Source organism: Enhydra lutris, unplaced genomic scaffold, assembly GCF_002288905.1.
Source record: "Enhydra lutris kenyoni isolate GAN:26980312 unplaced genomic scaffold, ASM228890v2 scaffoldscaffold60, whole genome shotgun sequence".
Classification (NCBI taxonomy): Eukaryota; Metazoa; Chordata; class Mammalia; order Carnivora; family Mustelidae; genus Enhydra; species Enhydra lutris.
This window is the reverse complement of record NW_019154144.1, coordinates 2917516-2942301: the sequence shown is the minus strand read 5'-3', so window position 1 is coordinate 2942301 and position 24786 is coordinate 2917516. Positions and strand designations below refer to the sequence as shown.

At 48.8% G+C, this 24786-nt stretch overlaps 1 protein-coding gene across 1 annotated transcript; it reads right to left on the bottom strand.

The window, feature by feature from the left end:
- Positions 1-51: 51 nt before the first annotated feature.
- Positions 52-24284, bottom strand: LOC111158568 (arachidonate 5-lipoxygenase activating protein). Its single transcript, XM_022520688.1, has 5 exons — positions 24048-24284; positions 17312-17411; positions 11082-11152; positions 6821-6902; positions 52-534 (listed from the first exon to the last, which is right to left on the bottom strand). Exons 1-5 carry the CDS (start codon positions 24115-24117, stop codon positions 372-374), a joined length of 486 nt encoding a protein of 161 aa, XP_022376396.1. The 5' UTR covers positions 24118-24284; the 3' UTR covers positions 52-371.
- Between the last annotated feature and the right edge of the window lie 502 nt (positions 24285-24786).

Here is a 24786-nt window from a genome sequence, read left to right as displayed (position 1 = left end):
AAGCAGATCAATGTTCACATGTAGCAACAAACCCACAAAAGACTCACCCAGCAGCCTAAAACATGCCTCTGCATTTTATTTTAGGAACACACAAGTGAGGCCACAAAACATCTTCAGAAAGCCGGCTAAGTCAAGAAACATACAGTAACTGGTCAGAATAAGAGATAACGGGACCACTGCCATTCTCAAGGGGCGGGGCGGACACAAAGGTATTTTCTTCCAGGGAAAACACGGTTAACTCAAGCTGTGGAGCCCAGATGGCCATTAGATTTACAGCTGTCTGAAGAGGAGCTACAGCTTTGCAAGGGCTGAGTTATGACGACTTTCGGTATTGATCCAGTGAGAGCGCCGACCCTGCCTTCAGAGAAGAGTCAGGGGATGAGAAGCAGTGGGGAGATGGTGGTGCTTACTGCCTTTATGTAGTTCTCGAAGTCACTTCCGAAAAAGAGGATGAGGTAATAGTTGAATACACCAGCAAGGGACATGAGGAACAGGAACAGTATGATTCGTTTCCCAAATATGTAGCCTGGCGTGCTAGAAGAGAAAGAAAACTGTAGAAGCAGCAAAATGACACCAATTTCACAAAAAAAAAAAAAAAAAAAAGTTATCATCTTTGAGATACATGGGGTTTAAATTAGAGTTCCTTTTACTCCATATGCTTCGTAGGAAGAATGGGAGTGTCTCCGCTATTATTCGTCACTGAATGTATTTCAAAACCAAGCTAAAAAGATTAGACCCCAAACCCCATCACGGTTAGAGCTCTGCTGGGCAGCTTCTTGGTGCTCTCCCGATTTCTCCGACGGTGTGAAGGTGGAGTGTTCTGTCAACTGGTCATCAGGCATGCTGACCAAGGATTTGGAACCCCATTGACTTGTCAGACCCCTTCTGTGGCTTTTCCGCTCCAGGAAGTACCAGGGAAGCCGTGCTGGCAGTGGGCTCTAACGAGGGACCTAAGTACCTCTATGGGAGGGGTACTGGTTTCAGTGAGCCAATAAGGCTAGAGGAATCTAAAAGGTGCTTGGGTGTCTGAGAGTTCAGGCTCGGCTCCTGAGGCTGCTTGGGAATACCATTATGTCCCTGCTAAGGAGAGCGGGGCCCCTAGCGATGGAAGATGGGCTCTTACATTGTAAGTGAATGGAGGGGAAAGAGCTGTTTTAGTGCATTCATAGTCTTCTCTCGAAGGCTCTAAATCCTAAACTGCTTAGGCAAATCAGCAGCTGGGGTCAGGAGGCATTTCCCCAGTGATATGTGACCGCTTAATTGTACACAGCGGCTGCCCGGGCCTCCCTCTGCTCCATCCTCTGTGACCGCTGGGGCTGGTTCCATCTGTGCCAGCACTCGCATGTTCGGGAAGTCCAGCCAAATGGCTCATTAAGGATGTTAGTAACGACCCCGGCGAGGGGACTCTTAGGTAATCAAGACCGCTCAACAAGAACAGCCAGCTCAGCTAAACAGGTGAGTGGGGGCTGCTGAGCCTGGTTTTTGACATAATCAAGAGAGAGCACAATTCGGCAGGTTCAGTGTGAGAAATTGTATCTTTTGGAATTGGACCCCAGAGGTTCATGCTGTAACTCATCTCTTTCCTGGGCCAGGAGTGTGAAAACCATTCCACAGTTGACTGTCTAATTTCCTTGCTACTCCAAGTGTGGTCCACAGACCAGCAGCATCCACTGGGAGCTTTCTGGACATGCAGAATCTCATGTCCCTCCCTGGATTCACTGAACCAGAATCAGCATTTGGACAAGTCCTCCTTGACTCACAGGCCATTAAAGCTTGAGCGGCATGGCTAGCTGCCCCTACCACTGCTCCTTGGCCAGCTGTGTTCTTCTTTCCTTGGTTTCCTGTTTACAGTCATGTTCATGAAGTGAGACATTCTGTCTCTTTATTTGGGAAGAATATTTGACTCCTCAAGGGAGCATTATGGGCTGAATTGTGCCCCCCCCCCCCATTCATATGTTGAAGTCCTAACCCAATACCTCAGGACATGATTGTATTTAGAGACAGAGTCTTTAAAGAGGTAATTAAGGTAAAATGTGATCACCAAGGGGGGACCCTGACTCAAAAGGATTGGTGTCCTTTTAGGAAGAGAAGGTTTGGACACAGACACACACAGACGGAAGACCATGCGGGGACATGGGGCAAAGATGGCCATCTGTGAGCTGAGAAGGGAGGCCTCAGGAGAAAACGAGGCAGCCAACACCCTGATCTCAGATTTCAAATCTCCAGAACAGTGAAACAATCCATTTCTGTTTTCTGAAGCCCCCCGTCTGTGGTACTCCATCATAGTGTTCCCAGCAGACAAATACAGACAGTTACCTGCTAATGCTGATAAGGAAGTCAAGGAGTCTAAGTAAGGGATATTTTCTAGCCAGAGAACAGAGGGTTCAGAGAAATTAAATTGTGAAAAGTCAAATATTGTGGTGGCTCAGATTTCTCACATGAATGAGGCCACCATATGCTCATTACAGAAACAAGAGAAAGTGATTTGCAAAGCTGTTTCAGAACGTGCTCGAGATAAATCTGTGGTGAAGGATGAAATGGCAGTGCCTGCTGCTGAAATTGTGGTGTTCCTGACTTTGGGCAGCATTTTTCAAAGGCCTCGGGGCAGATCGCCCGCAAAGAGACCGCTGCGTGGTACCTCAGCAATCCCCAGACCAAGGGAAGGGGGCTGGAGGCAGGAGCTCTGCGCATGCGCGTCACCTGCAGGGCTAGGAAGGGTGAACGGAGGTCCCCAGCTCCGGCAATTCACGGACTTCCTTTTTCAGTCTGTCAGGCTTGGAGACGGGCTGTGACCCTGGGAGGTGGGCACGGAAGGACCTGCCCCAGGCTCTGGCGAAGCTCGAAGCTCAGGAGAGTGCAGAAGGAAGAGCCGGCCACCTGCTGTCTAATCAGACTTTGAAACTGAAGGCATCTCTTTTATTGTTTGTAAAAGGTAATACATAGTTCCCCCTAAATGGGGTGGGGAAGGTCAGCATTAAGTTAAGCATCTGAGGGACCAGGCCATTTCCATCTGCGACTTCACTGAACCTCGGACCTACTCCATGCCATGTTGCTAACCTATTTTCCAGGTGGGAAAACAGAGCAGATGGGTTGAACAATGTGCCTAAAGGTCACACAGCCAAGAAGAGGCAAAATGGGAATTCAAACTTGTCTGTGTGAGGCTACAGTCCTGCTCCTTCTGCTTTCCTGAGGGCTCCTTCAGATTTTGGAGACTAGGATTTTGTGGTCAGTTTTGAAGCAAATGTATCCCCCCTTCCAACACACACACACCACACACACACACGAAACCTACATGAAAACATAAAAGAAGCCTTATGACAAACGATTCCCTCTCAAAGGTGTCTAAAGCTTCCAGGAAAAGGAGCTGTGGTATGAGACAGGTGAGCCCGGACATCAAGGCACCTGAGCTCCAGCCCCAGCTCTCTGCTGTGGGCAAGTTGCTGAGCTTTCCTGCCTCACACACAAAAATATATACATGATGTGGGTAGGAGAAGAAAACTCTATGGTCCCTTCTGGCTTTACAATTAGGTTCTTTTCAATAAAGAGATGCCACTTTAAACCTAATAACTTCTAAAGTGAATAAAAACTGTAAGAAAGATATTGCCTCAGTATCTTTCTCTCACGGGCCTTACAGTTTTTTTGTTCACCCACAGTTTTACAGTTTGACAGTTTTGTTCACCCACATACCTCCAATAAATCAGGCCCTCCATACATTTTTGTCAAATGAATCACTCTTAGGAAAGAGGCATGAACAGCCTTCAGTGTTTACCAAATTGTGTGTAGAAGTTGTTAAAAATGCATATTCCCTGGGCTCCCACCCCAGAGATTCTGATCCATAAGTTCAGAGTGGGGCCTAGGAATCTGTGCTTTTAACAAACATCCCAGGCAATTCTGGTGTCATTGGTTGGTGGGTTTCACTTTAGAAACAGCAGCCTTGATATCCCTAGACTCACCCCAGGAGTCTAGCATTGGTGAAGTAACCCCATGGTCCATATTTGAGGAAGGGGGGGCAGGGATTCTAAAATGTTGACACTAAGGGGGAAAATGATTTCGATAGAGCAGCACTTTTGAAAACTGTGCCCCTAATTATTTCTATAGGTTTAGTCTTTTGGGTATTGCCCCTGACTCCAGCAGCCCCCGGGCCTCTGTCATGTTCATTATCATCTCAACAAAATGACTTAGTATGTCGCTGGGTGCAGGTGGTCAGTATTTACTACACGGATGGGGAGTGAATGAGGACTGAGTGAGCAATCAGGGAAGGTGGAGTTGGTTAAGCTGAGTTCGTTGGTCTCAAGTGTTGCCAATCTTTGCCCTCTGAGGGACAGGAAGAGAGGGCAGCCTAGTGCCAGCCAGGGAAGGTAGATAATAAAAGGCAAGTAGTCTTTAATGCCAAAGAGCCACTGAACTTAGGCCAGATGGTAGCTTAGAATGAAAGAGGAAGAAACTAAAATTCGTCCTTAACTGCGTCTAGAGATGCTACAAACTACCTAATCAAGACAGGGAGAAAGGGTCGGGGAGTAGGATGTAGGACTGAGACTAGGAGCCATAAACTTCTGGGGAGGGTGGGGTGGGACAAAGGAGGGGACTACAGAATCCCAAGAGGAAGAAGCTTTGGTGGGGGAGATATATCAAGGAATGTCATGCCTACCCAATGGACCAAAAAGGACACTAGAACTTCTGATGCGGTTGGGGCCAAAGCAACTTCTACAGAGGAGCGAAAGATGATTGCAAGCCCAAGGGAGAAATTCCTGGAAGGGTCCGGGGTCCCGCTGAGCAGTATCTTTCTCTGTTGACGAGCCTAGAAATAATCAGATCCCGAAGACATTAGGTGGTGAAAGCCTCTGCAGAGTCCACGTGTGACACAGCCCAAGGAAAGAGGTGGACATCTGTAGTGGAATCCACAGTGGAAGGGTATCAGCTCAAAGTTTCCAGAAGGTAGAATTGAAAATCCTCTTGGATCTAGTGACTGAGGCTCTCAGGCTGACATCCACCTCAAGCTATATTTTGGTCTAGATTAGGATTAGACATTTCATCTTGTACCTATCATTTCTATTGATGACAATAGCTCAGGACCCTGTATTCGGAAGTAGTGTGAAGCCATGTTTGGTCTCTGCAGGAAAGGGTGCCATGATGGATGACTAACGAAGGCTACGCATGCAGGAGAGGTGAGAAGGCTCTAATAAACACAGATCAGGGTATGGGGGCTGGTGGCATCACACCTATCTCTCCCGGGGGACACCAGGCCGGCATTTAAGAGGTTAGGCCACTTGCGTTTCTATGAGGTCCGGGGAAATCAAATCGTTCTAAGATTTTAAGTCTCTGTCTTATTATTTTTGCCAGCTTGGTTCGTTCCCTAGTAGTGATTACCTTGAAAATGAAAAGAGCCCGTGGGTAAATGAACACATTTTGTCATGCTCCACAGACTGCCTTAGAATTAAAGCAACTTTAAGATCTCAGGCAAGTGATGACAGAGAAAGAGAACAGGGCCTCGGCCAGACCTCTGAGACTTTGGGGAGGAAGACAGGGAGGCCCAGGGAGCCAGCCCAAGAGAGCAGAACCCCCCCTGATTTCACTGATGGACACTCCACCTCTCCTCCACCTCCTGACAACAGGTGATCTCCCCGGAAAAGGCAGAATAGAGGTTTTCCAGGGTGGAAGAGGATAAAGAACATCATTTATGACAGTGTTGACAAGGATAAGAGACATAATGGAATTGTGGTTTTCGAGGATAAATTCGAACGCCACCAGAGAGGCTTGAAGAAGAAATGAGCACTGGAAAGAATTGCTGGAAGGAGAGCCATCCTCCGGGCGGCAGCTCCCCATCAAACCCACCCTCCCTTCCTGCTCCCCCCCAACCAGCCATTTAACTTCACAGGCTCCCAAGGTCCCCAGGTGACAGTGCTTTCACCTGCCGACCTCGCGGGATGTCAGAGCCTTTGTCACCGCTGAAGGATGCTATCTGAGCGGAGAGCCCATTAACCACGAAAGAAGGGTGCTATTGTGAGAGACAGAGAAGGATGTGAAACCAGACAAGGGAGAGAAATGGAGGGGAAGGCTGGAGTCCCTGTAGGGGCGGCAGCCTCCCAGAACTGGTAAGAACCAGCCTGCCTCTCGGAGCCCTGCTGGTACCTTAGGAATTCTAAGGAACTGATGGCAGACTAGAACTCGAACATCTCTTCTGTAAGTATCCTCATTTATTTTATGAAAACCCGACTTCCCAAGGCGGGTGTCGTCAAAGTATGTAAGTGCTGTTCCGGAGCCTTCCGTCTGGCAGCGTCTATAAGCAATGCAACGGGGACGCTATTCACAGACTCCATCCTTTGCCTGTGAGCGCGGACTATTTTTGCAACGTTCTTCCTGCTGGTCCCTGGAAGATCTGTTACTCAAGAGAACGTCTCACAAGGTGCAAGCTTGAGCTCTCGTTTCTTGAGGCAGACAATAAAATGTTTCTCTCCCCAGAGGCCTTGGGAAGCCAGACACAGAAAGTCATTCAAGGCCCAGACCCTGAAGGGAGGGCGTAGAGGGTGTGGGGTTGCAAGAATGCGTGTGCGGCGCGTGGCGTTAAAGCATCCTTTGTGAGCCCAAGACCATGTGGAGGAGTTGGCTAGCGGAGGCACTAGTCCAGCCCCCCAGCTGCATTTGCAGAGCCCTCAAATTCAGGGGGTAAAGGATGACGGATGCTACTGAGCCTTCCCCCTCCGGCCCCAAGGGATCCCACCTGAGCCTTAAATCTTAGGCAGAATATGGTTGTGAGTGGTCGCTCTTCTTGCTCAAAAACCATGACTCACACCCTGGTTCTGAAGCAGTCCCGGTGGCCTACCTCTGAGTTCTCTCCCCCAGGTAGCCGACGAAGTACTTTTGCCTCACGAACAGGTACATCAGTCCAGCAAAGGCAGCGGGAACTAAGCGGAGAAAGGGAGACGCAGTGTGAGTTTCACAGGTGCCAGAACGTGCTAAGTTTACATAATATTAACAATCATGGCACAGCTAATACTGGTGGCAAAATCTAGCCGAAGCATTGGGTTCCGGTAGTTGGGGCTGATGGGGACTTCAGCAAAAAGCCTAGGGCTGGTGGAAACCTAGAAGTGATAGTACTGTTACTTTCTATTGGTGTCATGGTACCGTTTACAAAGTGTTTTCCTGCCCATCATCTCATTTGAATCCTTTCCACGTGACCAGTATCATCTTTTCTATTCCAGAGGTGACACCTGGGGCTCCAGTGGTCAAGGAGCATGTGTAAGATCGTCAAGGTGTGTGTGTGTCTGTCTGTCTGTCCTTGTGGTCCAGGGCAGGGCCTGGGAGAGCCAGACCTGAACCCCAAGCCCAGCCTAGGCTGGCTCTCTTAACAGCATACCCTTCCCCTTTGGGCCTCCAGGCAGTGCAATGCTCAGCCTTTTCTGAACAACTGCAGCCAATTCAGAAAAGATCTCTGGTGGGGGTGGGGGAGGCTGGAGGGGGACACAGTCGGTTGAGCATCCAACTCTTGATTTCAGCTCAGGCCGCCATCTCAGGATTATGAGATCGAGCCCCATGTCGGGATCCGAGTTCAGCCGGGAATTTGCTTGAGATTCTCTCTCTCCCTCTGTCCCTCCTCCCGCTTGTGTGCCCTCGTGGGCTCTCTCTCTCTCAAATACTCTCTCTCTCAAATAAATAAATCAATCTTTGGGGAGGAAAAAGATCTCTAGGGAGGAAGACTCCCTTTGCCTTATAGCCCTGTAACAACCGTGAGGATCAGGAGTCCTGAACCTTGGAGTTGAGAGAAACTCCAACCCCACAAGAACTACTATGATCAGGTGCTAACACTTAACTCATCCTATGTCTGAACAGAGGGCTGACTGCAGCTTTCCTACCTAGCAGGAAAACTGGTGAGGGGTGAGATAGGCCCATGGGATGGGCCCTCTGGAGACCTGCCCGCATTTTTCAAAGGCCAAATTGTGTTGACAGGACACTTTCTACATGCCAAGCATTGCTCCGGGCTCTTTGGGTCCTTGGGTCTCCAATCCTCTCAGCCACCTGATGAAGAGCGCATTACTGTCCCCATTGGGCAGATGAGGAAATTGAGGCCCAAGGAAGTCAGTTTGCCCAGAGTCGCTTACCAGACCAAAATAGGACAGCCACCTTTTGCTAACCATCATCTCTGTGCTCGGCATAGTGCCTGGCACACACTGGCTTTCAAAAATGGTCTGTTAAATGAACTCATAAAAGTCAGGTGAGCCGAGGAAAAGCTTGTTAAAAAGAAAACCAAAATGGCATCACTTAAGCCAAGTCCCAAGAGCGGGGCTTAATTCCTCAGCTAACTGCCGTTTCAACTTCCCTGAGAAAGGCGGTCTTAACACATAGTCAGGAATGTTCTGAGGCGAGCCAGTGAAGTAATCGGCCACGTGGGCCCACACACACACACACACACACACACACACACACACACTCTCCTCCCTCCCTCTAAGGGAAAGAAACCCTCCCGGAACAGCCCTTTTTTTTTGCTAACAACTTTCTTGCCCCACCCTCCTTCGTACAAAAGCCTTCCACTTTTTTTTTTTTTAAGATTTTATTTATTTATTTGACAGACAGAGATCACAAGTAGGCAGAGAGGCAGACAGAGAGAGAGGTGGAAGCAGGCTCCCTGCAGAGCAGAGAGCCCGACGTGGGGCTTGATCCCAGGACCCTGGGACCATGACCTGAGCCGAAGGCAGAAAAAGCCTTCCACTTTTACAACCCCTGGGAGCTCCCCTCTCTTTGCTAGATGGGATACTGCCAGATTCATGAGTCCTTTGATAAAGCTAATTAGATCTTCAAAATTCACTTGGTTGAATTTTATTTTTTTAACAAGGTGGGATTTTAACTGTGTTTGTATAATTTCAAAGCTCTATTACCACCACCAGCATGGCACCATCAATAGTAACATCTACTGGGCTCCTACTATTAGGCCGGACTGTAGGAAATTGCCATGTTTGAGGATCCTAAACAGTCAGGCATTGGCAGGTGTGTATGGTTCGGTCTGATCTCTGCCATGCAGCCTGTCAGAGGCTTTATGCACACAGTCTCACTTAATCATCCGGGGAACTCAATTACTCCTGCTTTACAAATGGGGAAACTGAGGCCAAGGAAAGCTGAGTAACAGCCAGGAGTCACAGCACCGGCAACAATTGTCCTCAGAACGATCTCCGGCCTGTCCTTCTCAGATCCGTGTTCTTGCCCCAACTCCACCTTGCCTCCCCAAATACTAGTGTCGTGTGCCAGGTAAAGCACAAAAGGAACCGCTTATGAGGTTCTGCTATTATCTGAAGGTCACAAAACTGCCATAATTCACAAGCTGCCCCGGATGAAGTCTTTCTTGGTTTGGCCCATCTGGACGGCTCCACTCTAACTTACTAGCCCGTCTCTCTCTCAATGAGCAGCGAAACCGAACAAGCGCTGACAGGAGTCAGGGATGGAAAATGGCTGCGCTCACTGCCCTCTTGCAGAGGACACAGTGTGCCTTGCGGACCCAGGCTGCGCGGAACAGCAGGAAGGCACGGTGGGTTCGAATCTGGACTTGAAAAATCTGAGTTTGAGCAAGCAACTTGTCATTCTGGGGCTTGGGCTCCAGCTCTGTAAAGTGAAGGATCTGGGCTGGAAGGATCGCTGAGGTTCCTTTTGACTAAAAAAATTCAGGAATTTACTACAGTCATAAGGAATGATGATGATTGAAAAGGGTTTACTGACGCTTTCATCACCTAGCAATGCCAACATTTGCTTTGGCTGAAATGCGTGGTTTCAGGGCTCCAAAACACCTTCCCACCCCCTGTGTATTAATCGAGCTAGAACATCTCGAGATTCATCTCTATCAAGTGTCATCTAAGACATAAAAGGAATCGTAACTCCTCGTATAGGCATAGTTTGACTTGATTTTTCAAGTCAAGACGTGTTTCTTCTTTCACTCAGGATAGATAGTGGTAAATAAATAGTGAGTAATGACAGCCTTATGGAGCACAGAAGGAGGCCACATGGTGTCCCTGAAGGAGTTTCTGCGGCCATCCCTCACCTCCGTTCCCTGTCGCTGCACCTGACCCTTTTCCTTCCTGGCCCTTCTCACTCCTGGCAATAATTTATCCATCCATGTCTTCCCTGTGGTTCCTCTCACCAAGTGTCACGTGCTGCATGGCCATCTCTTTATTTATCACTGTGTGTCCAAGCCCAAGGCTTGCCATGTAGAAGGTGTTCAATGTATATGCAGTAGATAACGTGAATAATGCAGAAGGATTCTTATGAGAAGTCCAGGAGTTAGCCCCACAGCCCTGGGCTCTCATCCTAGCTCCACGTTCACTCACTGAGTGACCTTGAACAAGTTACCTTATCTCCCCGAACCAAAGTGTCCTCACAGACACTAGAGGGAGATAATATCCTCTCCACCTCCTCTATAAAGTGGGCGAGGATGATAAGGATCCCCTAGTCCCTCAGAGGACACCAGTGGCCTTTACTTAGGTGCACACCCCGCGGGGCCACGGTGTGGAAGCTAGCCAGGTCACACCAAGCCTCTGTCAGGCACGATGCCAAGCTCCAAAGGAAACCAAAACCCGACTCTGGTTTCCATTTCATTTTAAATCAACTCTGGGAGTCAACCTGCTGGAGTCGGGACTGTGGGCTGCTGATAACCCGGGAGAAGGCTGCAGACCTGGAATCCAGCCCGCAGCTCTGCAGACACATGCCCGGTAGAGGACCGCCACGCTGGAAGCATATTAGCAGACACGCCGAGTGACAGCGGTCCCAGAATAGATCCCTCAGGCGCTCTCATTTATAATGCCCTTGTATCTGAGTGAACGCTGCTTAAGGATTCTGAGTCACATTTAGCCTTAAACCACCCTTGTCGGCACAGCCGCTCTCACCCAGCCACTGGGGAGCAGGCATTAGCCATGCATAATCGCACCCACCCCTGCCGGGCACACAGTGTGCCAGAAACACCACGCCCCGGGGGTTCTCCCCTCACTGGGCTTCACAAGGCGGAGCTGGAGGTCAGGCAAAGTCTTTTCAACAAAACACCTGCACTTGAACCCCCTCAAGATGCACGTTTCAGAAAGGGAACATCACAGAGAAGCCCCAGTTACCTTGGCTGCACAGGAGCCCCGCAGTCCAGAGCACGACAAGGAAAGTGGGGTACGCATCGACACAGTTTTGGCTGTAGAATAAAAAGAAAAACAAGGAGGAGAAAAATCGGAAAACATGTTATTACAGGGTACTTGGAAAATCACCTGAAACCCCAGATTGACAATCACCATCACATATGAGGCACAAACCCCATTCATAATCGCACTTACATCTACCCGTAAGACACGGCTGCCCCATCAGAAATGGGCAGCGGGACGAAGCAAACACATGCTTGGAATCCGTTCATTCCCTTTCTCCGCGAAGCCAACGGGAGACTTGGTTTCTTGATGGATTCATTTTGGCAGGGTTCCTGCTCCGGGCTGTGCCAAAGTGCTTCTTGGAATTGAAAAGTGAGCAACACAGACAGCAGGGCTGTGGCGGCTGTCAGAATTAGGGGGAGGGTGCAGGGGAGAGGACTTCAACTCAGGAAACCTTTGTCAGCCGCACAAGTCAGCGCAGACCCACAGGCTGGGCTGGGGAAGCGAGAGGTAAGCTACAAGCATTAGAGAAACCAGGGTCGACTCAGAAAAGCTGGTGCCCAGGAAGGTCTCTGGCTGGCAGTGCGATCGCAGCATGCGGGGCTCAGTCCTGGCTCCTGTGGAGGGGTTGTCATCTCACTCCAGCCACCATGCTGTTGTCTTACAGGTCCATCTCCCACAAACTCACTGCGGTCCCTGGAGGGCACAGGAGTGACTGCTGGCGTTTTCTATGGCTGCTGGAACCAACTCAGTGGCTTCAAACAAGACAAATCGTGAAGAGGTCAGAAGTCCAAAGTGGGTCTCACCAGGCTGCAATCAAGGTGTATCTGCACAGCGGCAATCCTGCCAGGGATTCCAGCCAAGAATCCGTTTCCTTGCCTTCCTCAGCTTCCGGAGATCACCTGCATTGTGACCCCCTGCCAACCCCAAAGACAGTGATGGCCGTTCGCGTCTTCCTGACACCGACTTTTCTGCCTCCTTCTTCCATATTTAAAAGAACCTTTGTATTACATTGGGGTCTTCCCAGATAATCCAGAATACTCTCTTGATTTCAAGGTCAGCTGGTTAGTGAACTTAATTCCTTCTTGCCATGTAACAGAACCTATTCGTGGGCTCCCGGGGTCGGGATGTGAATGTTTTGGGGGGCCTTTTATTCAGCCTACCACAGCGACTCTCATTTTCACATGAGAAACCAAGATTTGGAGAAGCTGAGTAACCTGCTCAGCATCACCGACCAACAGGGTGGCAGAGTCAAGATTCACATCCTGCTCAGTCCAGCTCTAAAACCAGGTCTGTTCGTCTAGATCAGGACCACCAATACACACATCCATGGAAGAACAACCTTCAAAGACGTGGAAGCATGAAAGGATGGGAGGGCAGAGCAACGGGGTGGAAAGGGCACATGACTAGTGTTTGGTCGCTGCCCTGACATCCACTAGCTGTTTGTCAATTGCAAAGCAATGACTTTGGACTTTGTTTCCTTACCGGAAAAAACTAAGAGACTGATAGTAGCTCTAAGATCCACATAAGCTTTAAGAGTTGGTGCTCTAATGAGGGTGCCCGAGGGGTGGTGCCGGGCTCAGCAGGGTCAGAAGCACCTGGGAACTTGCTAGAAATGCAAATGTCAATGTCCGTCTTGGACCCACAGAATTAAAACCTCCCAAGGTGGGGGGGCGGGGGGGACAGCAATCTGCATTTTAACAAGGCCCTCAGGAGACTCTGAAGCATGCTCAAGTTTGAAGACCACTGGTCTAATTTAATTCAAACCGTATGGGTAAAAGCAGAGATGCCATTTGCAAAATATATTCAGCCTTTTATCTGAATTCTTTCCTTAGAGTCCTTCATCAGGATCCTCCTTGATCTCGTTCTCATGCTTTTCCTCCTAAATCAGCTGTGAATTCTTGTTCAGACTGATAGCATCTCATGCCTCACTACTACCAACGAGAACTCTGGAATGAACAGCCCTTGGTCCATCCCCTGCAGACAACCCAGAGAGGATGGGCTGTGTCCCTGGATATAGGAGTCTTTATGTCCTTCTGATGATCAGAAGATCCTCTAGTTGAGAAGTCAATGAAATTAAAGGTAAGAAAGCAGTGTATCCTATCCTGGGCTCTAGGCACAGGGGAGAGAGCAGAGCTCTGCTGGCCTTGCCAGGTGCCTGGGGTTCACTGTGTCTAGTGGACACAGTAGGAACTCTGAAGTTCAGGCGGCAGAACAAATTTATTATTTGGGATGAAGTACTTAGTGAATAAACAGGTCCCATATACAGCATGGAGCACAAGTGTCGTATCTATTACTACATATCAGAGGCACAAAGCCACAGCCTTGGAATTCCGAATGTGATCCATTTCCCAGTTCAAGAAAAAGTAGGAAGACATCCTTTGAAAATTTATTAATACCAAGCTCTCTCCTGCCTCCTCATTCTCATGCTTCTATTTTGTTTGTTTTTAAGTACTGGCTTCATCTGGGTGATACAAAATTTATTTAAAAAATTCTTAATTATCTAAGGAATTTGCTCATTAGAATGGTATAGTATTGTGACATTGACTTAGTCATTCAATCATTCTTCCTATTGTCTCAAGTCACCTTGGTCTCCAGGAACAGTGGTCTGTCTGGAGTTAAATGAATCTCCCCCAACTTTAAGAGAATGGGTTCCTCCTTTGGATTTCCAGAATATACCCAGAGTCCTGTTCCTCACTCTGACTCAAACCAGTCCTTATCTGCTCCAGGATCTCTGACACATCTTCTACCCACAACTCCACGCAAGGTGCCCATCCCTGACAGAGGGCCACCGCTGGGCTGAATTCAAGTAGCTTTGGTCAGTGACGAGGCTGTCCCTGGAGATGGAGCCTAGCGGATGCTCACATGGTCTTTAAAGTCATGAAACCTCGGTCCGCTCTCTAATCAACTGCTGAGTGAATGTGGGTACGTTTCCTAGCCTCACTGAGCCTTGGTTTTCCTCATCTAGGAGAGGTGAGGGGAGACATTAGCAATTACCGCCCTGGCTTGTGAAAATAAAATGAGATGAAGCAGTATCTGACTCATAATGAGCTTTCAATAATTGGTAGCTATTGACTGCTCCAATGTCTTCCTTCTTATAGTCCCTGGTAGAAATGTCTTTCCTGCTGACAAATTATCATTATTCTAAATTTTCTTTTGTGGAGAGTTCTGTGCCATTTTTTCTGTAAGACAAAGTTGGCAAACCCATCTTGGCTCTCATTTCTTGAGGTCTAATTCTGAGGTGCTTGCTAGGTTTGTCAGCAATTCCCTGTGCTGCGTTCAGTTTGATGCATTACACCATCACTGTTTTCATGGAGAAAAGGACACGTATTTTCCCTTTTGTTTTTCTCCACCTTTGGGAATCGGATACTGACATACTTACATGGTGTGTTGTTAGTTTGGATTAACTTAAGTAAACATCACTAATAATCGTAAATTGTGTCACTACTAATTAATATAATCAAGGCAGGTCTATCACCTTCAAATTATTTCCAAGCCCACCCCACTTAGAAGGGAGGCTGAGGGGGATTTTGAGTGGTGCAGAGGAGAAAGAACATTAAGGTGGCATTACCGAAAATGTATTTTGTGAAACACTAAACCCTTGATAAAAAGTGCTTTGCAAAAAAAAAAAAAAAAAGGTGTGTATCTGTAGTTTTAAAAAAAGACTTCCCTTTCTTAGAGAACCAAGAATCGCAATGTTCCTCAATACATTAAAAGTTCTCAGAAGTCTTGCTGTCCAGAACTTTCTCTTGTCTGTAACAGGTGATACCAGCCCATGAACTGGTAATCTACGGAAAACATGTCAGAAAATTACACTTCTCCAGAGACCCCTCTCCTCTCCACAGCCTGTGCTTGCCTGGCCTCGTAGGGAAGAATCGTGGACCTGTTAACTGAGCTTTTCCTCCAGAAAATCAAACTTTGCTCTAGCTGTGCTCCCTCCTCGGGGAACAGAGCTTTGAACTGTGTTTTATACACCTGAACAGAGAGTCAAGGTTAAGATTCTTTTTGTCTCTCAAACCCTGACTCCGTTCTGCCCTGGTGGGTGATGGGTGATGAGACAGACCATTAACCAAGGCCAAACTGGAGCTGATGGGCCACACCTCACTACAATATCTGTTTACCAGCTGCCCCCCAAATCCATCTGTATCCGTCAGCAGTCATATTTTAGGCTGAAAAATACGCATCGGGCTTTTCAGTCCACCAGCACCATTTATCCTGTTATGCTAGTTTTTCTCAATAGCCATGGTCTGGAAACATTTATGATCTCACACCCCATCAACCAGAAGATTTGATCACACAACCTTGTGACAGGTATAATGCACACACAGTCCACTTTCAAACTGTGTGTTAAACATGAGTAAAGCTTAATTTCTTAGTTTTTAGATAGCGGGATTAAGTACATGTTCTTTTCTTTATGCAAATCCCTGGTTCAACAAGCACCCTCTTTGGTGCTTTTGGAGGTCTCTAGACAAGCTACCGCTGGAGAAGAAATTCTGCTGGGCCAACCCATAACCCCGTGCCTGTAGCTTCCTGGCAAGAGCAAGCAGACCAGGAGTCCCTGGCTTTTGCCGGCACACAGCAAGTAGTGGGCATCCCCAGTCTTTCCGCCCTTATATAACCACTACAGGCACACCTAGTGCTTGCTGCTGGCTGGGTCGGGGAGGAAGTGGTCTTGGTAACAGAACCACAGCGCTGTCTGGGCCAGCTTCATCTTACAGAAAATTCTTTTTCTCCACCTGAGCTCCTACCTCTCCACAGCTCCTTCTTTTCCTCGTTCTTCTCACTCCTCTGTTGTGGAGATGAAGTGGTAAAGATGCATGGATCGGGGGAGCTGGGCTGTGGCATCCATACCATGGGGACCCCTGGGCAGCAAAAATGCCCCACCCCTCTCCTCTGGCCACTTCTTCTGTCAGGAACCCCACACCATTGCAGAACTTCCAAACCACCCTTCCAAATGATGCAGGGCAGCCACCACCAAAGGGCACTTCTGCAATCTGGGGGCTGGCCCCGGGGGACTGATGTGAGCACAGAGCTAGCCCACCCTTAGGGGAAAGGGCAGACACTGAACCGCCTGGCCTGCTCCATTTCTTCATTGCTGGCAAAATGGAAACCTAACTTCATACGCTGAAGGCTCAAATGTTTTAAAAAAAAAAAAAAAAAAAAAAAAAGACATCCCTGGAGGTAGTTCAGCAAAGGATTTCCTCGAGATCCGACTGCCGGAGTGACCCTGGCAAGGACTGCTTAGGTGGCGAGGACCCAAGAGAGGGGCAAGTCTTGGAGGGCCTGCGGACACTCAGGAGCAACCTGAAGGCCCAAGCCCAAAAGACAAAGGGCCCAGACAGGGGGAGGGGACCAGGACATCAGCCTGCGGTGATTTCCTTAGGTGTCCACAACTGCCCTTCTGGAAAGCTCTCTGGGGGCCCTCAGAGTCACTTCTGAGTTACGACTGAAGGCCAGCTGCTTAGCCAGCTCAGAGCTGAAGACTTCCCCTCTGACCAGCCCCTCTTCACAGGCACAGAGAGGCAGACAGGCCACTGCCTGAAACTACTGTTCAGATACATTCTGCATAAAGGAAAAAATGAGCGCTGGAATAACAGCCATCCAGATTTGCATCCCAAATAATTCCCGTCTCCTTCACTGAGCCGTTCAGGTGTCTTCAAGCAGCTTTTTTATTCAAAAGTAAAGAATGAGAAGGGGAAGGGGAACCAATTGCACAGTTCCCCCCTTCTCACTGTCCTCGTTCTGGTTGCTCAAGGAAACCAGGCCTTATGAAAGGTCCTGCCACACCTCCACATATGTCCACTGAGTAGGACACAAGGGGCAGAGCCAGCCAATGAGTAATGGTTGGTTTTCATGGTAGTACCTGTGGACTAATTCCCCCGGAAATTGGTAACACTCTGACCACACTGGCTCAGAGTTTCTGGAACCAGGGAAAGCCGTGGCGATCGCACGACTCCCCACTCGCACCCCTGGTACGCCCAATTCTTTCTTTAAACACTAGCACTTATGAAGATGACAAAGGGTCCCACAAAGCCATCCCCACTCCCACCCCCAGCTGAACTTCAACCTTCCTGGGGACTCTGCCTCCCGTGGCACTCTGAAGGTTGGCCCAGACATTCAGGTAGCCTCGAGAGTGGTCTTCACTCTGGCAAGGAGCCCCCTATGCCCAGGGCCCCACTCTGCTGGTTTGCAGTATCAGGGTTTGGACTCACTTGGCAGTGTAGACCCGCTCAAAGGCAAGTGTTCCCGTCCTCTGGAAGCTCCGCCCATTGTGTGTCTTGCTTTCATGCTCCACCTTGTGGGCAAAGAACCCTGGCAGAGGGAAAGGTTTGGATCTGGTTTATAACACGCACGTTCATGAGCCTGGCATCCCATTATTTTGCTAGAACATTTAATGTTCCCTCTGTGTGCCCTCCAAACCGCCCTAAATGTCTTCCATCAAATGTCACTTACCAAAAATTCATTCTGCAGCTATCTCTACAAATCACTGCATTTGGTGATGGTGAAGCTATCCAAGACACAGCCCCCCACTTTCAAGGACTTTTCAGTTGAAGGAAATAAACACACAGAGCAGAAATTGTACTCTAGTGATTCACGTGAAGACAGAACTGACTGAGAACATGAAGCCATCGAGGGTCCAAGAAGCAACTTAATTCAGTGTTGGGTTCACAGAGGAATCCCTACAGGCGACCTCTAGGGTAAGATCTACAAACAAGTAGGAATTAGCCAATGAGGTGGAGGAAGCAACAGAGGAGATCACCCCACTTGAGTGCGATGGAATGTGCAAAAGCACAGAGGCAAGAACTGTCTTTAGTTTGCTGTCTGGCTTACAATGGGGGAAATCGAGAGCAGGGAGTGGAAACTGGCAGAATTACAAATGAGGCCAAAGAGGTAGATGGTGAATTGTTCTTTCAAAGACATTTTTCTTTGTGACTTGCCATATGCCAGACCCTTAGCTTGCATCAGAGAACAAAACGCACCAAGAACCTTGGCCTGAGGAGCTTATGTACCAGCAAGGGTGGGAGAGGAGACAGACCATAAGACAGTGAACAAAACACTTATATTAAAATTGCACAGTGTGCCAAGCCATGGACAGAAGAGCAGGCGGAGCTGGTAAGGATCCCTGTGACATGCTTCCAGGGTGGGTGGAGTGAGGAAGCAGTGAGCCCAGCCCCGAAGAAGAGGATCATTGAGAAGTGCCTTCCGGATTTAGCAGCATGACTGTGACCTTGATGAGAGCCATGTTAAGAAAATTAGAACTTATTCCCATTTCACGAGCAACAAGGGGTTTCTGGCAGGTGTAAGCTGAGGAATGGTGTTAAGCAGAGAGCTTTCTGTCTTTTGCCAGGTCAGGGTCTACGACAGGGGGAAAATAAGAGGGAGCTGACTAGGATGGCTATGGGCTGTGAGGGGTGCCGAGGGGCCAGAATCCCAAGGGTTTGTCTATAGATTGGGGCGTGGGGTGGGAATGAAGGTCTCTATCTCCTCCCCTCCCCCCTGCCCTGTGATATTCCTTTACTCCAATTTTGAGAATATCAGGGATCTTACGGGGTTCCTTTTCATCATCTTCCTATCAGTTTCCTCAAAAAGATGTCAAACGGATGCCTTATCAAGTGTGTCTATGAATAAAAGCTTGCCCTGGTTTTCTTTGGGGCAAAAGTACAGCCCCACCGTAGCAACATGCCTGTCTGGAACAGAGCTATGGGCCACTGGTCTGAAGGGGACAGCGGCCAACTCTAGGCTCTCCAGCAGACGTCTGACCTCTGCTCCCTTACTAGGCATTGCGCCCACGGATGCAAAGTCGGCAGTGCTATCCCCACCTTATAGACAAGGACGCAATGACTCAGGGAGGGCTGATAACTCTCTCGGAGTCACTCCACTGGGGAGCAGTGCAGCTGGGGATTCAAGTCCGGGGGCTGGGGGAGCTTCTGGGGGTGGTGTTTTCCCCATTGCTGTCACACTGAAGCTCACCACGGGGTTTCCATCAGCCACACGGGGCATAAGTACACATCTGTCTGTTCTGAATGTCTCTTCAGACCACAGAATACGGTAGAAAATTCTTACCATTGCCTTTCCAGAACCCAGTGGGATGGCCCTTGCCTCTGAACATGACACAGATATTAAGAAAATCAGAGGTCATTTCCGCCACCAGCCATACCACGTGGCTGTACTGAGCATCTGCCTTTCTTCTTTCTCCCCTCGCTCAGAGGAACTAACCCCTTCTTTGCCAGGGCTTGCCCTCTACCTGTGACCTTGAGCCCATTCCGGCCACCCCTTCAGCCCTCTGTTTCATCCGTGTTCTCCCCATTTCCTGAACCTTCCCTCTCTTTCTTCCTCCATCTCTTGACCCTGGAAACAGACTCTGATCTTTCCCACCCATCAAATGAAACTAAAGCCAGCCTGCCTCATTCCACTAGGCTCTACCTCTCCCTCCTGCTTAGCTAAACTTGAAAGAATTTGGCTTCCTTTGCCCACTCCTCACCGCCCACTCACACCCCCCATCTCCCACATTATCCTCCATGGTGTCACAGAAACTTCTCGTGCAGAGACCATGAGCAAGCTTATCTTGGCCAGTTGTGGACGGTAGGCCAAACCAGAGAGAGAGAGACAGAGAGCCAGAGACATGGAGAGAAAAGGCTGCAGGCCATCTCTGAGCACCTACCACACACACTGGGCCCCCGCTGGTTCGGGTGTTCTACGCAGTGCCTCCGACCAGCACATATGGAAGTTATCATAGCTCCAATTCTCTGTTGAGGAAACTGAGAGCCAGAGAAGCCAACTAACTTTCTCAGGATCACATAAAAAGATCTGGAGAATTCAGCTAAGCACAAAGTTAATAGGCACCAGCAGACAGATACAAGTGTTAAAAGCATAACACGCCCATGATTATTTTCACAGAATTGCTGTCTGGATCCCAGGAACTGTTTCCCTGGACATCAAGCATCTATCATCTGCATCTTAGAGAGCACAGGGCAAGATGGGAGGGAGGGGGCAACCCAACGACAAGGGACCCCGGAAAACAAGTCAGCTGAGAAGTGGTACACTGAAGGCAGGATGGTACAGCTGACTCCGTAAATCTAGAGGCAGCAAGCATAGTCCAAGCTTTTCCAGAGAATAGAAACAGGACCAGTGGATGGAAGTTATAGGGCAGTAGGACTTCTCGAGGGGTGTGCATTTGAATAAATGTATCTGAGGCAATATACATAGCGGAAACGTCTACTTTTTGGAAAGGGTTTGAATCCCAGTCTCACCACAACTGGCTCTAGGATTTTCAACCAATGGTCTAGCCTCTCCGAGCCCCACATGGCTTCTCTGTACAATAGGAATAATAATAGTGTATATTCCACAGGCTTCAAGGATTCAGTGAGGCATTATTGCCAACACAAAGCTCTGTGTTGGCAATAATACCTCAAGACACCCAACGAGGAGAAAGCAAGCTAGGTAGGTTGTGAACTCTCTAGCACAGGAGGGGAAAGCAAGCTAGGTAGGTCGTGAGCTCTCTAGCACGGGAGAGTTCAGGTAGGAGCTGTTGAAAATGGCATGAATAAGATTTCTGCTTTGGGGCACTTCATGAGTCCTGTTTCTACAGCCCATTCAACCCTAGGTTGGGTTGTGAGGTCTTCCAATATGGTGCCCATGAGATTAGTTAGGAGTGTTGGTGTTAGGATAGGAGTACCAGGGATGGTGTGGGAAGGTAGGCGCTCAGTACCAGCTCTATATGCTTCCTTATCACTATTCTCACAAACCCTTGTGTCTGTGGGGCCATCATGTCTCCCCCACTTCTTGGCTTCATGGTAAGAAGAGAGTGAAGGAGAGAGGATGATGCCAGTTCCCACCACCTTTCCCTAAAACTAGAAGGGCTGTGGGAATAGCTCTCCTGCTGGAGGACATCTTTTCTCTGCTATTGCCGTTCAGACTTCCATGCACCAGGCTCAGTGCCCTTCCCCCCAGCTCACCCTCTCCTCTCAATCTCATTAGCTTGGCTTCCTATGGAAATCACTTTCCCCAAAACTGTGTTTTTTCAGGTTTGCTGCATGTCAGCGCTGCTGGCACCTTGGCAGGAGAAGCTGGAGGCTCTCTGGATGCTATTCATAGGAAACGCCTCTATCTTTACTCCCTGGGAAACCAGGCTTTGGTGGTTCTGGCCCAGCTCTCTCAGAACGATGTATTTTCAACTCGTTCTGTGCTTCCAAATCTGTGTTTTGCTGGATCAAGCTGGAAGAGGACCCCAGGTTCAAAGATCTTGATGACTACAGAATGTTTAAGAGTCAGAGGAGGAAGTTCCCCCAGGTGGGCTGGGCTGTGTGGCCTCTTCCTAGGAAATGAGGTTCACACAGGGTACAGAGAGCACAGACCTTGGATATCATCATGGACACAGGTGGACAGGACCTCTTTGTCTCGGGACAAAGACAAAGCTTGTGGCACCTGGAAACAACATGTAAATATTCCTTAAAACTAACAGGAAGGGCTCAAAATGACATTTTGCAGGGCAGGAGGAGAGAGGCAGTTTTTGCATATTTTCTGAACTCTGTAAGGAAGACCTATGGTTGCAACATTGCAGTTAATTAGAATTGCAAAGAGAGGCTCTGGGCATGCACTTGAACCTTTGTGTTTACCTGGAAACTCATGGTGTAAGCAAGTACAGATGTTCTATCCCAAGTCATTGGAATTTTCCTTGTTCCCCGACATGGGCACATTTTACAGTTACAAATAAAAGGCAGGCCTCACACAGTGGTCTCAGCATCACATGGTAGTCAGAGGTCTCTGCCTCAGAGGGGAGAGTGTCTAGGCTGCTTCTGCAGCTTCAAAAGAGCAGCCGGTTGTCCCTTCCCCAAGCAAGGGTGTGCCTGAGCTCTACAAAGTCACCCTTGGAGCCATGTTGCCCTAGCGGCTCAGGGCAGGTGGGGGAAGGCAGAGGATAGGATGTGGCCATCATGTAGGGTCTGCTCAGCCTGAAAAAGTCTCCAGTCCAAAAATGGGAGCTCCACTCAAACCCATACTTGTATCTCCCCATCAGGAAGCCTCCATCCCACTCCTCAGTTGGTGGACCTCTATTAGCGAGGCCACTGGTGTTCTGTCACTATCTATCTGAAATGGCCTGTCAAAAGTCAAAGCCCTTAGACTGTGGTTGTTAAGACTCAGACATTCAGCCAGCTATAATCTCTCCTTCCGTACTGTACCAAGAAGACTTAATCTCACTGCCAAAACCAAGTCCGATCAGGGTTTGTTCTGCCTCTAGGGGAAAAAGCCCCAGACCCACTCCACAGACCAAGGGTGGGTTCTGCATCTCCAGGGAGATGAAGAGACTCTGTACTCATAACAGGACACTCGGCAGCCTCCCCCAAGTCAACTCTGCACTGAGAGGGAGCGGCTCAGGGTGAGCGCCAACCCTCCAGCTAGGTTAGCCCCATCCACACAGGCGGTGGGAAGGTCAGTGCTCCGCAGTCCACTGGCATTGTCGGCTAAGGTGATGCTTATCAGGGGAAGAGCCAGAGGGGAGACCCTACACAGAGCTGAAAAATCACTGCCCACCCCGCCACCGCCCCATGCAAAACTGCCTGCACAGACACCAGAAGGGTCTTTGAATTCTTCCTGTTGACCATGGCTGGCCATCTGTTCTCACTATCTTTTCCCTTTCTGGGGGTCCGCACCAGCGCTGTCCCCATAAAGCCAGGACACTGCCTGGCACAGCGGGTCCTGCTAGGCGTATGCGGGTTGAATAAATGAATCCCTGGCTGATATGCAAGACCAAGGGCACTCATGGTCCCTGCATGAAACAGAAATGGCTTGAGGAACGGCAACCTACACCATCCCTTTGCTCCCCGAGCAACTTGATGGCGTGGATTTAGTACGAAAATGTTTGGGTCAAAAAGTGGCCAACTGTTGTTCCATATAGGAAACCTACGGGGAGGATGCAAAGTTGGGTCTCTCAGGTGTGGGGAGGTCTCAGGGGGCCTTACTCTAGGGCTCAGAAGCCGAAGCCGAAGCCTCTGTCCACATTCGAGCTGGGAGAGGGTGCGGGGAAATAACAGGATATCCCAAATCGGTGAAATACTCAAGTTTCCCAAGTGTGACAGTGTGGGGACATGCAGTAATGACCATTAGGTTACAGCAGCTGCCCTTAGTAATCACTCTTCTTTTTTCCTCTGTCTTATAAACTACAAAACATGAAGCCACTGGAAATACTTCTCAAAACGGTCTGTGGCAGTCTTAACTCAGAAGTCTAAAGAGAAAATTCTACACGGTCTTGTCTTTTTCAGGTCTGCGTCCCTTACTTGGTTTTTCAAGTGCCAGCACGGTTAATGGAAATGCAAACCCCACACAAGAAAACTGCTTCCTCTCTCTATGTAAATATATCATGCGTAGGAAAAATGCTTCAAAACTACATTGCCAGAAAAAAAAGGAAGTATTACAAGGGGGAAAAAAAAGAGCAACTCATAGATAAAATAATGGTAAGGTGATTTCTCCCTCCCACCTTCCAAATTCACATTTCTTTTCTTTTTAAGCCTACAGGTGACAGATAATCTCAGCTGCATTGAAGTCAGCCCAGCTGCACTTACCAAAGCCCAGTGTCTGAGTGAAGATGTACTTTACTTTCCCCGTCTAGGCTTCTTGCCTCCTGCCCTGTCTCCAGTCACAGTAATTAATGGTTAAAATGCTGCTCGCAAGACACTTCAATCAGGGTTTGGAGAAAACCTCTAGGTTGCTGACCTGGTTCTGCAAACACGGTTAGTCACCACCATTAAAGTGAAGGGAATACCAGCAGAAGGAAAACCCCCAAAGGCATGCACACACCGAAACATTCAAAGAACAAGAGACAAATAACGAATAAGGCAAAAGTGGGCCAAAGTGAGCACAGATACAGAGACCCGTGTGAGCCTGACTTTATAGCAACAGGCAAACAAAATCTGCCCTTGGCCCCCCTTCTGAGTGAGGACCTCCCCTTACCGTTCTGGACCACGCTGATGAGGGTGACGATGGCCAGCAGGACGATGTTGCCCACGGCTTCTTGATCCATGTTTGCTTTGGGCTCCCCAGGGAGGACTGCTCCCGTCTGGTGGCGGGCGCCCAGGCCTGCACTGTGCAGAAAGGGGAAGTGAGGGCCCGCATGCTGTCTTTCATCATTAGAATTTCTGAAGGTCCCAGCACAGTTACACAGTGACTTCTTCTTTCTCTCTCTCTCTCTCTCTCTCTCTCTCTCTTTTTTTTTCACTAGCCACCAAAGCACCCTGGCTCGTGTGACCTGCCAAGAGAAGCAAAGCTTGGAAGAGAAGCAGGAAGGGAAGAAAAAATGAAGCTTGGGTTTTATTTATAGAGCACCCAAAAGATCTGGGTTTTGAGTGCTGCCTTTCTTTTCTTGAATTCCCAGGGGAAAAAAATGGAATACTTCACATATAGCAGGGTCCAGGGTGACAGCCACGTAATAAGGGCTGGATGAATGAATGAATGAATGAAGGGGAGGGGGACAAGCTGACATCTCCATTTCAACAGAAAAAAAAAATGCAACAAGAGAAGTAAAACTAAACCAAAGAATTTAGATAAGGAGCAGAAATGAGGATATAGATGACCCATAAGGTAAACTTCCAAACGGGCAGTGTTACTAAACACCGTAGCTGGCTCCCCAGAGGTCATGGTTGAGACGCCTTTCTGGAGTCTTTTCAATGTCATGGTAAGAGTAGAGAGAAGG

Excerpts from the sequence above, each read along its gene's own strand:
- LOC111158568 (XM_022520688.1), bottom strand. The coding sequence starts at position 24,117 with ATGGATCAAGAAGCCGTGGGCAACATCGTCCTGCTGGCCATCGTCACC. Across the intron at positions 17,412-24,047 it reads CATCAGCGTGGTCCAGAACG|GGTTCTTTGCCCACAAGGTG; the intron begins GTAAGGGGAGGT and ends TCCCTCTGCCAG. Across the intron at positions 11,153-17,311 it reads GAGCGGGTCTACACTGCCAA|CCAAAACTGTGTCGATGCGT; the intron begins GTGAGTCCAAAC and ends TTTATTCTACAG.